The 14,995-nt window shown below is 49.9% G+C and overlaps 1 protein-coding gene across 1 annotated transcript in view; it reads left to right on the top strand.

Annotated features, from left to right (window-relative positions):
• The window catches only part of cntln (centlein, centrosomal protein), a 578,849-nt gene that overhangs the window by 169,550 nt on the left and 394,304 nt on the right, over positions 1 to 14,995 (top strand). The window contains 1 exon segment of the mRNA XM_038803995.1: positions 3,288 to 3,461. Coding sequence (XP_038659923.1) covers positions 3,288 to 3,461 — 174 coding nt within the window.

The raw sequence follows: 14,995 nt of genomic DNA, 5'->3' as shown, positions 1-14,995 counted from the left end.
CTTCAGGGAGTAGAAGCACCAGCTCCTCCATATGTTCTTGCTGCATCTTACTACAACTACGAGTGCAAGATAAGTTCCCAAAAGAACCAAATCGTGTTCTGTAATTACAGCACCACTTTCTGCAGGATAGAAATGAGGAAAAGCTAAAACACTCCCTCATCAGATAATTTGTAAATTACTTTACATGGCGGATGCCTAACTCAGTTGGTTTCAACTGCTGAAATTATAAATAATTGTAACAGATGTGGCAATATGGCTGGCCTCCAATAAATGAGACCCTTGATAATATAGCCGACCCTTTGACAGGCCAATTTAATAAAATGTGAACAAAATCTTCTTACTAATAATTTATCATCCTGTTTCCCTATTGGACAAACTTAATTACCCTAGCAGTTAACAAGGTCACACCCAGATGCCAACCTCTGCTACAGTTTTGATAATACAATCAGCAATTGAGGGGCGATGAAAGCTTTGTTGTTTTTTCATTACCTGGCTTCAGATAAGCACAGGTGGCTGAGCCTTGCTTGTCAGTTCTTAATAATTATAGACTATTACGGAATGCATAGTTAGCACATTGAAGATTGCGCATTAGCATTTTTTTTATATGACTGAGGTGCGAACTTATCAGGGAGTATATCCCGTGTGACGATGGAACTTGTGCAGTTTAGATCCTGTACTGGAAATGGGACGTAGTTTCAGGGCAGTGTAGAATGTTTGTTTTGGGCTGACTTCCTCTGATTTGACATTGCAAAGGTTAATGCTATATTAAAACACAGCAAACTATTTATTTACTCTGAAAGTTTTATACTGAATTATTGAATTTTGACAAGCATATTTCAGCACAGAGTGCAGAACACAATGATTTTATTTTAGTGATTGGGATTTTGCATCTGCACAAAAGCAAATTCCTTCACTGGGGATTGTTTTATTCAATTTACCTGGAGACAGGAGAGGTAGATGCATGTTTACCTTTCTGTGCATATTTGTAGCAGTCGTCTAAACAAACAAATGAATGGCCTGTTGCAGTCTGATTTTTGAATAGCCCTGGGGGGGGGGGGGATTTGGATTCTCTTCTTTGGCCATATTGGCTGTATTACCTCCAGCATGATAGGAAAATTGTGACCTGTACAGTGAATGAAAGCAGACTGAAGCTTTAATTGTTTGCAACTTCAAAACCGAGTCCAAATAGAGTAGCAAAATGGATATGGCCATTTTATGGAGCAAAAAGTGATATGCTATACTTTTAGATATCTGGATTGGGTCTCAACCCTGTGTTAATTTCATAAGGGACAGCTTGTGGATGTTTCAATTGAAAATTAGGTTAATGTCTTTAACGTATGTATAAACTGCCGCAAATTAACTGTGCCCAACATAATCATCACTCCAGACAAGCTGATAAATTTAGACCTTGGTGTCGAAAGCAACATTTAAAATTGATAATCCATATTATTCTTAGCTTGTCAGCCATTGCACCGGCCGTTTATCATGCTTAATATCAGAACAGATTTCATCTGTTCAGTGCTGAAGTAAGAGGCTCTTCTGTGGAGAAAAGAAACAACTCAAAAAAATTGGAGCAGTTGATATGATTACATCTCGGCAAAACAGCAAATAGAATTTTGGAATATGGTGGTCTACGCTGAGTTGCACCACAATTAACTATACCTTGATATAATTGACTTTGTTGTGACTCTGACATTGATTGGAGGTACATGCGGTATTGTTGAGGGTGAAAACATTATTAAAAAACCTGGGATTTTACAAGGGGTATGAAAATGTTAATAAATCTGAAAAGTCCTCAATTTACAGATCTGTAGTCAAGAAATAGAAATCAACAAACTTGAAAAGTTTGTGATGATAGATATTCAGTAAGCTGGTGATTTTACAGTCACTCCAGCTACTAGTCTTCACTGCTGCAGGGCCAAGCCTTCAACTGATTTAGTTTGTACGCAGAAAAGCTTATTTTGTGTCTGTAAGTCATGTACCTCTAATGCGCGCAAGGATTTAAAAAATAAATTTGAGATATCATCCCATGATGATTCGTAATTGAAATGACCAAACAACAGTGAAGAACTTTACACTAAAAATAATTGATAAACTTTTGTTGGGTAAGGGTATCAAGATCTATGGAACCAAGGCAGTTAGATGGATTTAAGATTCAGACCAACCATGATCTAGAATCATGGAATCACTACAGTGCAGAAAGAGGCCATTCGGCCCACTGTGTCTGCACTGACCTTCGAAGGAGCACCCTACCAAGACCTACGCCCCCACCCTATCCCCACCTAACTTTTTTGGACACTAAGGAGCAATTTAGCATGACCAATCCACCTCCAGGATTGAGGGGCTGAATGACCATGTACCAACTTTCCTGATTATCAGTTCTATTTTTCCTATGTACCTTTAGAGTTTTCTTTCTTTTTTTTCCATGGGATGCAGCGATCACTGGCAAGGCCTACCCCTAATTGCCCTTGAACCGAGTGACTTGTTAGACAACTTCAGAGAGCAGTTAAGACTCAACCACACGTAGGTTAGACCAGGTAAAGATGAAATATTTCATTCCCTGAATAATAGTGAACCAGATGGATTTTTCTGACATTTGAGGGAAGTTGTCATAGTCACCATTATTAAAACCAGCATTCAGTTCCACCAGCTGCCATGGTGGGATTTGAACCAGTGTTCCCGAGAGCATTCATTAGCCTGCGTTCCTGGATTACTGCTGCAGTGGCATTACCACTACGCCACAGTCGCCCCATGAGAGCTAAATTACACTTACCTAGTTATAAATATGGAAATCTAAAGAAAGGCAGATTCCTCTTAAATACGTTGCTCGGGGTGTTTTATGCTTAATAAATGCTTTCAAAGTTTTTGGTTTCTCCTCTGCTAAATTGACGTACCAATTAAAGAGATATCGAAGTGTTAGTTTTGGATTGATATCTGCCTCAGTTTTATCTTGTTCTGTATCTCGGAATCATGAAGCATTTATTGTGAATGTATCCATTGGTGGAAGGCCACAAGAAAACAATTCTAGATTCTAAAAATTTCTAAATAAGATCTTGGGAAACTGGAGTCAAGTTGCTTTTTAAAAAAACAAACCTTTGAATCTACGCAGTGAAATAGTTAGATATTCTTTGATCCATTCTTCTTCCCATTTTGATTCTAACTGATTTGTATAATCTGATTTTGGCAGTAAATTGTATAATTTCTCCTGTCTTGTTTTTGTCTCCTGGACCTCTCCAAAATAGTTTGAATGGCCTGGTCAGTGAAATTCTTCTATTTTCTTTAACCAGCAGACGCAACATGATTCCTCCGGTGATTTAGAATACCTGGTCACTACTCAGAGAGCTGAGATAAAGTTATTGAAGGACAACCTGAAAGAAACAAGTGGAAAATTAATGGAACGTGTTGCCGATGACCAACTGCTGGAGCTAACGTTTGCTGCCGGAGAACAGAAAAGGCAGAAGGTATCTTTTATATTATTGCGTTCTGCAGTGGCCTACTGTCAGGGTATTCTGCAGTCTAGCTCATAGATCCCGAATTAGGAACATTATAATTGGCTGACTAGCAGCGTGTGTGTAACTTACGGGTGGAGAGTTTTTCATTCCGTTCATGTCTTTTGGGTGTGTTTGCCATTGCTCGTCACAAAAAGCAGTGAGCCTTGTATAAATTGTCACTTTCGGGAAGATTGCAGACGCTCAACTTTTTCCACATAGAAAGAACATTTGACGAATTTTCTGAGGGTTGTATACTGCAGCAATATTGGTGAATTATATATTGTGAAAAAGCTGCTATTTTATCGCACATAGGAGGACTGAGACTAACTTTAATTTGACATTCCAGAATGAGCATTCCTTAACCGAAATTCAAAAAATTCCAAAATCCTCACTTTTTTTCAAGCACCAAGGTGACGTCACGTGTCTCGGGTCATGCACAGTTCCCAACGCACCGCACATGCACAGTTCCCAACGCACCGCACATGCACAGTTCCCAACGCACCGCACATGCACAGTTCCCAACGCACAGCACATGCACAGTTCCCAACGCACCGCACATGCACAGTTCCCAACGCACAGCACATGCACAGTTCCCAACGCACAGCACATGCACAGTTCCCAACACACCGCACATGCACAGTTCCGAACGCACAGCACATGCACAGTTCCCAACACACCGCACATGCACAGTTCCCAACGCACAGCACATGCACAGTTCCCAACACACCGCACATGCACAGTTCCCAACGCACCGCACATGCACAGTTCCCAACGCACAGCACATGCACAGTTCCCAACGCACCGCACATGCACAGTTCCCAACGCACAGCACATGCACAGTTCCCAACGCACCGCACATGCACAGTTCCCAACGCACAGCACATGCACAGTTCCCAACACACCGCACATGCACAGTTCCCAACGCACAGCACATGCACAGTTCCCAACGCACCGCACATGCACAGTTCCCAACGCACAGCACATGCACAGTTCCCAACACACCGCACATGCACAGTTCCCAACACACCGCACATGCACAGTTCCCAACACACCGCACATGCACAGTTCCCAACACACCACACATGCACAGTTCCCAAAGCACCGCACATGCACAGTTCCCAACGCACCGCACATGCACAGTTCCCAACACACCGCACATGCACAGTTCCCAACACACCGCACATGCACAGTTCCCAACACACCGCACATGCACAGTTCCCAACACACCGCACATGCACAGTTCCCAACGCACCGCACATGCACAGTTCCCAACGCACCGCACATGCACAGTTCCCAACACACTGCACATGCACAGTTCCCAACACACAGCACATGCACAGTTCCCAACACACCGCACATGCACAGTTCCCAACACACTGCACATGCACAGTTCCCAACACACCGCACATGCACAGTTCCCAACGCACCGCACATGCACAGTTCCCAACGTGCCGCACATGCACAGTTCCCAACGCACAGCACATGCACAGTTCCCAACACACAGCACATGCACAGTTCCCAACATGCCGCACATGCACAGTTCCCAACGCACCGCACATGCACAGTTCCCAACGCACCGCACATGCACAGTTCCCAACTCACCGCACATGCACAGTTCCCAACGCACCGCACATGCACAGTTCCCAACGCACCGCACATGCACAGTTCCCAACGCACCGCACATGCACAGTTCCCAACGCACCGCACATGCACAGTTCCCAACACACCGCACATGCACAGTTCCCAACGTGCCGCACATGCACAGTTCCCAACACACTGCACATTCACAGTTCCCAACACACCGCACATGCACAGTTCCCAACACACTGCACATGCACAGTTCCCAACGCACCGCACATGCACAGTTCCCAACGCACCGCACATGCACAGTTCCCAACACACCGCACATGCACAGTTCCCAACGTGCCGCACATGCACAGTTCCCAACACACTGCACATGCACAGTTCCCAACGTGCCGCACATGCACAGTTCCCAACACACTGCACATGCACAGTTCCCAACGAGCCGCACATGCACAGTTCCCAAAGCACAGCACATGCACAGTTCCCAACACACAGCACATGCACCGTTCCCAACACACCGCACATGCACAGTTCCCAACACACCGCACATGCACAGTTCCCAACACACCGCACATGCACAGTTCCCAACACACCGCACATGCACAGTTCCCAACACACAGCACATGCACAGTTCCCAACACACCGCACATGCACAGTTCCCAACGCACCGCACATGCACAGTTCCCAAAGCACAGCACATGCACAGTTCCCAACACACCGCACATGCACAGTTCCCAAAGCACCGCACATGCACAGTTCCCAACGTGCCGCACATGCACAGTTCCCAACACACCGCACATGCACAGTTCCCAACACACAGCCCATGCACAGTTCCCAAAGCACCGCACATGCACAGTTCCCAACACACCGCACATGCACAGTTCCCAACACACTGCACATGCACAGTTCCCAACACACTGCACATGCACAGTTCCCAAAGCACCGCACATGCACAGTTCCCAACACACTGCACATGCACAGTTCCCAAAGCACAGCACATGCACAGTTCCCAACGCACCGCACATGCACAGTTCCCAACACACCGCACATGCACAGTTCCCAACACACCGCACATGCACAGTTCCCAACACACTGCACATGCACAGTTCCCAAAGCACCGCACATGCACAGTTCCCAACGCACTGCACATGCACAGTTCCCAAAGCACCGCACATGCACAGTTCCCAACACACAGCACATGCACAGTTCCCAACGCACCGCACATGCACAGTTCCCAACACACCGCACATGCACAGTTCCCAACGTGCCGCACATGCACAGTTCCCAACGCACCGCACATGCACAGTTCCCAACGCACCGCACATGCACAGTTCCCAACGCACCGCACATGCACAGTTCCCAACGCACAGCACATGCACAGTTCCCAACGCACCGCACATGCACAGTTCCCAACACACAGCACATGCACAGTTCCCAACACACAGCACATGCACAGTTCCCAACACACCGCACATGCACAGTTCCCAACGCACCGCACATGCACAGTTCCCAACGTGCCGCACATGCACAGTTCCCAACACACCGCACATGCACAGTTCCCAACGCACCGCACATGCACAGTTCCCAACGTGCCGCACATGCACAGTTCCCAACGCACCGCACATGCACAGTTCCCAATGAGCCACACATGCACAGTTCCCAACACACAGCACATGCACAGTTCCCAAAGCACCGCACATGCACAGTTCCCAACACACCGCACATGCACAGTTCCCAACGAGCCGCACATGCACAGTTCCCAACACACCGCACATGCACAGTTCCCAAAGCACCGCACATGCACAGTTCCCAACACACCGCACATGCACAGTTCCCAATGAGCCACACATGCACAGTTCCCAACACACAGCACATGCACAGTTCCCAACACACCGCACATGCACAGTTCCCAACACACCGCACATGCACAGTTCCCAACACACTGCACATGCACAGTTCCCAACACACCGCACATGCACAGTTCCCAAAGCACCGCACATGCACAGTTCCCAACACACCGCACATGCACAGTTCCCAACACACTGCACATGCACAGTTCCCAACACACCGCACATGCACAGTTCCCAACACACCGCACATGCACAGTTCCCAAAGCACCGCACATGCACAGTTCCCAACACACCGCACATGCACAGTTCCCAACACACCGCACATGCACAGTTCCCAAAGCACCGCACATGCACAGTTCCCAACACACTGCACATTCACAGTTCCCAACACACTGCACATGCACAGTTCCCAACACACCGCACATGCACAGTTCCCAACACACCGCACATGCACAGTTCCCAACACACTGCACATTCACAGTTCCCAACACACTGCACATGCACAGTTCCCAACACACCGCACATGCACAGTTCCCAACACACCGCACATGCACAGTTCCCAACGCACCGCACATGCACAGTTCCCAATGAGCCACACATGCACAGTTCCCAACACACCGCACATGCACAGTTCCCAACACACCGCACATGCACAGTTCCCAACACACCGCACATGCACAGTTCCCAACACACTGCACATGCACAGTTCCCAACACACCGCACATGCACAGTTCCCAACACACTGCACATGCACAGTTCCCAACACACCGCACATGCACAGTTCCCAACACACTGCACATGCACAGTTCCCAACACACCGCACATGCACAGTTCCCAACACACCGCACATGCACAGTTCCCAACACACCGCACATGCACAGTTCCCAACACACCGCACATGCACAGTTCCCAACACACCGCACATGCACAGTTCCCAACACACCGCACATGCACAGTTCCCAACACACCGCACATGCACAGTTCCCAAAGCACCGCACATGCACAGTTCCCAATGAGCCACACATGCACAGTTCCCAACACACAGCACATGCACAGTTCCCAACACACCACACATGCACAGTTCCCAACACACCGCACATGCACAGTTCCCAACACACCGCACATGCACAGTTCCCAACACACCGCACATGCACAGTTCCCAACGCACCGCACATGCACAGTTCCCAACGTGCCGCACATGCACAGTTCCCAACACACCGCACATGCACAGTTCCCAACACACCGCACATGCACAGTTCCCAATGAGCCACACATGCACAGTTCCCAACACACAGCACATGCACAGTTCCCAACACACCGCACATGCAAAGTTCCCAACACACCGCACATGCACAGTTCCCAACACACTGCACATGCACAGTTCCCAACGCACCGCACATGCACAGTTCCCAACACACCGCACATGCACAGTTCCCAACACACCGCACATGCACAGTTCCCAACACACTGCACATGCACAGTTCCCAACGCACCGCACATGCACAGTTCCCAACACACCACATTGAGGGCCTAGGCCCGCGGCGGAGTGGCTCCCGCTCCGCCGGCCAGCGCAAACGCCCTTTGGCACCCCGCCAGCCGGGGCCGAAAGGCCTTCGCCGGCCGGCGGAAGTCTGCGCATGCGCCGGTGCGTCAGCGGCTGCTGGCGTCATACTGGCGAATGCGCAGTGGAGGGGGTCTCTTCCGCCTCCGCCATGGTGAAGACCATGGCGAAGGCAGAAGAAAAAGAGTGCCCCCACGGCACAGGCCCGCCGGCCGATCGGTGGGCCCCGATCGCGGGCCAGGCCACCGCGGGGGCACGCCCCAGGGTCAGATCGCCCCGTGCCACCCCAGGACCTCGGAGCCCGCCCGCGCCGCCAATCCCGCCGGTCAGGTAGGTGGTTTCATTCCCGCCGGCGGGAGAGGCCTGTCAGCGGTGGGACTTCGGCCCATTGCGGGCCGGAGAATCGCCGGGGAGGGCCCGCCAACCGATATGGCGTGATTCCCACCCCCCGCCGAATCTCGGGGGGGCGGAGAATTCGGGACACGGCGGGGGCGGGATTGACACCGGCCCCGGGCAATTCTCCGACCCGGCGGGGGGGTCGGAGAATTCCGCCCCTGTCCTTTTTATGCCTCTTCCTTATTACAAAATGACCCATCTTCCATTCTTCACTCAATCTTGCTGGTAGCTACACATTGGATGAATCTCTCCTCCGCGATTTCGTGCCCAAAGCACGGACCCACAGGGCGCGTGACCTGCTCTCTGCCGCTGCATCTGGCAGGAGGATTCCAGCTTTTGCATTTATAGGCCGGTAGCGGCTGTCATTCTGAAAAGCCGGTCACGACCATTGGGCACTTCTCCTGCGATTGGGACTACCACGACCAATTGCCCTGCGACCCTCCCAACGCCTGCCCATGACCCAACCGCAGGTTGCCACCCTGAGTTTGAAAAACACTGCTGTAAAACGCAGAGAGGGGCATGGGTTTCTAGATGTGTTCAGGAGAATTTTCTACAGCAGTACTTGTCCAGTCCACTGCTGGGCCCATTTATTGGAGATTAGGGGGGACAGGTAGATCAAGTGTCAATGGGGGAACATGTAGGAGACAGTGATCATCGTCTGGCTTTGGCTGATGGTAGAAAAGGACAATGGGCAATCCAGAATAGGAATAATTGACTGGGGGAGAACCGACTTCAATGAGGCAAGAAGGGAGCTGGGCCGGGTAGACTGGAACCCAAGGTTTGTGGATAAAACTGTAGTTAAACAATGACTAGCTTCAATAAAAATGGTTCAGGTATAATTACGGCATATTCTTTCCAAAGGGAAAGGAAGTGGAAAGAAACCCAGAGCTTCTTGAAAAAAAAGGAGACAGAAATTAAGACAAAGAAGTAAAAATCTCCTTATGACAGGTGTCGGGTAGAAATTATAATTGAGAACCAGGCTGAATTCAGAAGGGAGGCAAAGATGCAGATGAGGAAAGTGAAGAGGGAGTTTGAGAAAGGACTGACAGCCAAATAAAGGGGAATCCCAAAAGGATGTGCCTTCTCTGGGGGCATAAATAGTAAAATGGTGGTAAAACGGGGAGTAAGGCCAATTAGGGGATTTACACATGGAGGCAGGGGGCATGCTGATGTGTTAAATGAATACTTTGCATCCGTCTTTAGCCAGGATGTAGATTCTACCCAAGACATGGGATGGGATTGTGTCGTTCCCCTGGCCACTTGTTTCCCCGTGGCTGCCATTCGCTAGCGGCAGGATTCTCTATCCGCCGCTTTCCTATTGAAGTTTATTCACGCTGCCAGGAGACCTGTGGGACGGGGGTACATTGCCGGCATTGGAAAGAATTCCAATGGCTGGACAATTCGGCCATTCTGACAGAGGAGGAAAATGTCACCAGAGGGTTTAAAATTGATAAGGAGGAGATATTGGATAAACTGTGTGTCCTTGAAGTCGACAAGACACCGGGACCAGATAGGATGCATCCAAGGATATTGAAGAAAGTGAGAGTGGAAATTGCAGGGGTATGGGCCATACTCTTTCAGTCTCCTCTATACTCGGGGAGGTGCCACAGAACTGGAGAATTGCAAACATTACGTCCTTGTTCAGAAAAGGCTATAAGGTTAAGTCCAGCAATTACAAACCAGCCAATTTCACTTCCGTGTGGCGAGGCTTCCAGAAACGATTATTCAGGATTGAATTGATACAAAGAAAAATGTGAGGTGATTCGGAAGAACCGGCAGGGATTTCTAAAGGGAAAATCGTGTTGAACTTGCTGGCATCTTTTGAAGAAGCTGATGAGGGTAATGCGATGTACGGGGACTTCCAAAAAGCATTCAATACAGTTCCATGCAACAGACTTCTAAGAATGGGAGGGACAGCAGCAAGGTTGATACAAAATCGCCTGAATAATAGGAAGCAGAGAGTAATGATCAATGGATATTTTTTGGGCTGGAAGGAGGTTTGTAGTGGAGTTCCCCAGGGATTGGTATTGCTTTCCTTGATATATAAATAAATAATCCAGACTTTGGTGTGTAGGGGATAATTTCAAAGTTTCCAGATGATACAAAACTTGGAAGTATTGTAAACTGTGAGAAGGACAGTGTAGAACTTCAAAAGCACAAAGACAAGTTGGTGGAGTGGGCAGATGATGGGAGATGAAGTTCAATGCGGAGAAGTGTGGGGTGATGCATTTTCACAGGAAAAACATGGCGAGACAATATAAAATAAGGGGTACAACTCCAAACAGTGTGTAGGAGCAGAAGGCCATGGGAATCTGCAGAGATCATTAAAGGTGGCAGGACAGGTGCAGAGAGCAGTTAATAATAATAATAATAGACAGTATTCTGGGCTTTATTAATCGGGGCACAGAGTACAAGAGCAAGGAGGTTATGGTGAACTTTAACAAGACACTAGTTAGACCTCAGCTGGAATATTGTGGACAGTTCTGGGCCGCACTATCGGAAGGATGTGAACCCATTGGAGAGAGAGCAGGAGAGCTTCACAAGAATGGTTGCAGGGATGAGAAACTTCAGTGATGAGGAGAGATTGGAGAGGTTGGGACTGTTCTCCTTCGAGAGAAGAAGGTTAAGAGGAGATTTGATAGAGATGTTCAAAATCATGAGGGGGCTGGACAGAGTAGATGGGGAGAAACTGTTCCTGCTCGGAAAAGGATCAAGAACGAGAGGGGCACAGATTTAAGGTGAGTTGCTGAAGCAGCAAATGCGATGTGAGGAAAAACGTTTTCACCCAGCGAGGGGTTGTGGTCTGGAATGCACGGCCTGGAGGCAGGTTCAATTGAGGAATTCAAGAGGGCATTAGGTGCTGATTTGAATAGAAACAATGTGCAGAGGCATGAGGAAAAGGCAGGGGAATAGCACTGAGTCACGATGCTCATTTGGAGAGCCGGTACATGATGGGTTGAACGGTTTGCAATGTAACAATTCTGTGATTGTGTGACATAATTAGCCATTTTAGTGGGTGAATTAAATTTTTAAATAAATGGTAAGACATGGAGCTGGATAAACTGCACACCCTCCCATCCCAGATGTAACATTTGACAACGCCATTTGTGTACGCAATCACAAAGGAACAGATTTTCCAACTGAAATAATGATGAGGATAATGGTGTTCAACTTCATTTATGCGCAAAGAATACAGCAATTTCAGGCAAGGGACAGATTTGTGATTAAAGACGGAAATTGAAAGGTTGCTATCTGAGATGCACTGCTCTGTGAAAATGGTAACTCGCTGTCTGGCTCATCGTTAATGGGCATTGAATGGTGCAGAGTTGCTGTATTTACACAGTAGATGTGATCTAAACTTGCCACATCACTCAGTATTCCCACAGTGATAAGATGTGCAGGTTAGGTGGATTGGCCATGATAAATTGCCCTTGGTGACCAAAAAGGATATGTGGGGTTACTGGGTTACGGGGATCGGGTGGAGGTGTGGGCTTAAGTAGGGTGCTCTTTCAAAGGGCTGGTGGAGACTCAATGGGCCGAATGGCCTCCTTCTGCACTGTAAATTCTATGATTCTAAGTACAGTTAATCGGAGGTGCAGCACAATATATGTGCACATACAAGGATTTAATTCTTTTTTAAAATTCATGGTATGTAGAGGCTGGTTCAGCACCGGGCTAAGAGCTGGCATTTAAAGCAGACCAAGGCAGGCCAGCAGCACGGTTCAATTCCCGTACCAGCCTCCCCGAACAGGCGCCGGAATGTGGCGACTAGGGGCTTTTCACAGTAACTTAATTGAAGCCTACTTGTGACAATAAGCGATTTTCATTTCATTTTTCAAACCGGAGCACTCGGAGTAAACCCACGCAGACACGGGGAGAACGTGCAGACTCGGCACAGACAGTGACCCAAGGCTGGAATCGAACCTGGGACCCTGGAGCTGCGAAGCAACTGTGCTAACCACTGTGCTACTGTGCTGCCCCAGTGTTTGTTTAAAAACTACTGATGTATTATACATCCAATATTTTTTCTTAATTTGCACAATTAAAACAAAATGGTGAAAATAATTTTGGGTGATGAGATATATTTGTCAGAAAAAAACATTTATAATATCACAGAACCTCTAAGTTTGACAAAATTAGTGAAGATACGAGAAGTGAGAGTTGCAGGGAGAGTCGGCGTTTTGGTAAGGGCAGAGTGAGGGCAGAGTGCCCTGTGCTCCCATGTCATCATCGAGCCAACATCTGTGCGGGATGCTGTGTACCGCCTAACTCTGATGCTTTGCTGCCCCCCCCCAGGAGATGGCCGCCCACAACCACAGGGATCGTGCGCGAACTGGAGGGGGTTCACCTGTACTGCACCCCCTCACAGTACACGAGCAGAGGGCACTGGACCTCGTTGGCGGAGCCGAGGACCGTGAGGTTGCCCCTTGCCAGATCGGGCACCTGCAAGTGAGACTCCCCTGCTTGGCTCCCCCCCCCCCCTCCCCCCATTCTCCCACCCAGTACACCCCCCACCCCCATTCTTCTTCCGCACTACACCCCCTCACCCAATTTCCTCCCCCACTACACCCGCTCACCCCAGTCTGCATGTGTAACGGTACATGCTGTATTGTGTGTTCATGGACCTGCCACCGATCGTCTTGGCCTGTCTGGCGCTCCTCACCCACGACAAGCGCCAGGTCCAGATGCCCCCAGGGACGGACGCCACGGCGGGGAGGGCAGACGGCAAGGAAGGCCTTCCTCCGTCACTGAGACACAGGAATCGGACGCACAGAGGACTGAGACCCAGGACAGTGATGAACAGAGGACGGACACACAGGACAGTGACAGCCCTGAAATGGAGACGATGGGCACTGATGCGCATGACAGTCAGGACAGTGACTCACAGATGACAGACAGACCAGACAGTGCCCCTCAGATAGACACAAAGAACATCAGCACAGGGCTCGACGCAGGAGCCCCCAGACTTTGGATCCGATGAGGACATAGACTTGGCATCACTGCACTCACCCACACCCTCCACCATCGCAGATACCCTAACCTCGGTTGGGCATTTTATTGCTGAGGCTTCTGGGACACTGATGGAGGTACCGGTACAGCAGGTGGAGGTAGGAGCAGCCAAGGGACCGGATGGTCGGAGGGCAGCCCGGCCTCAGTAACCAGCTGCTGCCCAGACAGTTCCCGGGTTCCTGGACTTTCCAGTTCCGCCCACAGACCCGATGCAGTTAGAAACCCAGGGACTAGATAACAGGATGATGGTCAGCTTCCAGCAGCTGCAGACGCAGGTGGAGGAGTCCATCCGCATCCAGGAACAGGGAGCGGTGCCAGTCATGGCTGCTACCCAGGCCGACACCACACAGGTGGCATCCGCGGTGGAGGCAATGGGTCAACGGTTTCGGGCATGGATCATATTATGCAAGGCGTGGGACTTCATGTGCATGCGTCATCCGTGGCCCAGGACAGGGCTGCCCTCTCACAGGCAGCCATGTGCCAGAGCCAGCTGGTCATCTCAGCCGCCCTATGCACTCTGACCGAGTCTTAGCAGGCCATCGCTGAGAGCATCGGCGGCATTGCCGAGGTGCTGGGTTGTGTCGCACAAGCACAGAAGGAGATGGCGCAGTCCCAGACAGGGGTGGCGCACTCCCTGAGCTCCATCGCTGCTAACATTCAGACCCTGGTCAATAACACAGTGGGCCTCCAGGACTGGCAGCGCCAGGTGTCGGGGGTGCCTCGGGGCTTGTCTCCGCTCGCAGCCCCATCCCATAGAGAGGCCTGGGGGCCACTGGGCATCCCGAGGGAGGAGGAGGGGCTGTGGCCCATCCTGGTGACTCCTGCAAGGGAGGTCCCGGAACACAGTGGATCCTCAGTCTCCCCCCCGTCCCGTCCCTGGTGCATCTGGTGGGCAGTGGGCAGAACAAGGTGGCATCAAGCCATCCAGCACACCCGCCGAGCAGCCTGGCCCATCCAAGCTGGGCCGCCCCAGGAAACGTGCGGCAACGGGGAGCCAATTCGCATGGCAGGAGTCTCAGCAGTCCGCCTCCACTCCTGCTGTACCATCTGGGGAAACACCGAGACATAGTGGTAGGGCCCGTAAGGCCAAGAAGTTTGACACC

This window comes from Scyliorhinus canicula, chromosome 8 (assembly GCF_902713615.1).
Source record: "Scyliorhinus canicula chromosome 8, sScyCan1.1, whole genome shotgun sequence".
Taxonomy (NCBI): domain Eukaryota; kingdom Metazoa; phylum Chordata; class Chondrichthyes; order Carcharhiniformes; family Scyliorhinidae; genus Scyliorhinus; species Scyliorhinus canicula.
Note: the sequence above shows the minus strand (reverse complement) of the source record. Positions and strands in the feature narration are given on the sequence as shown.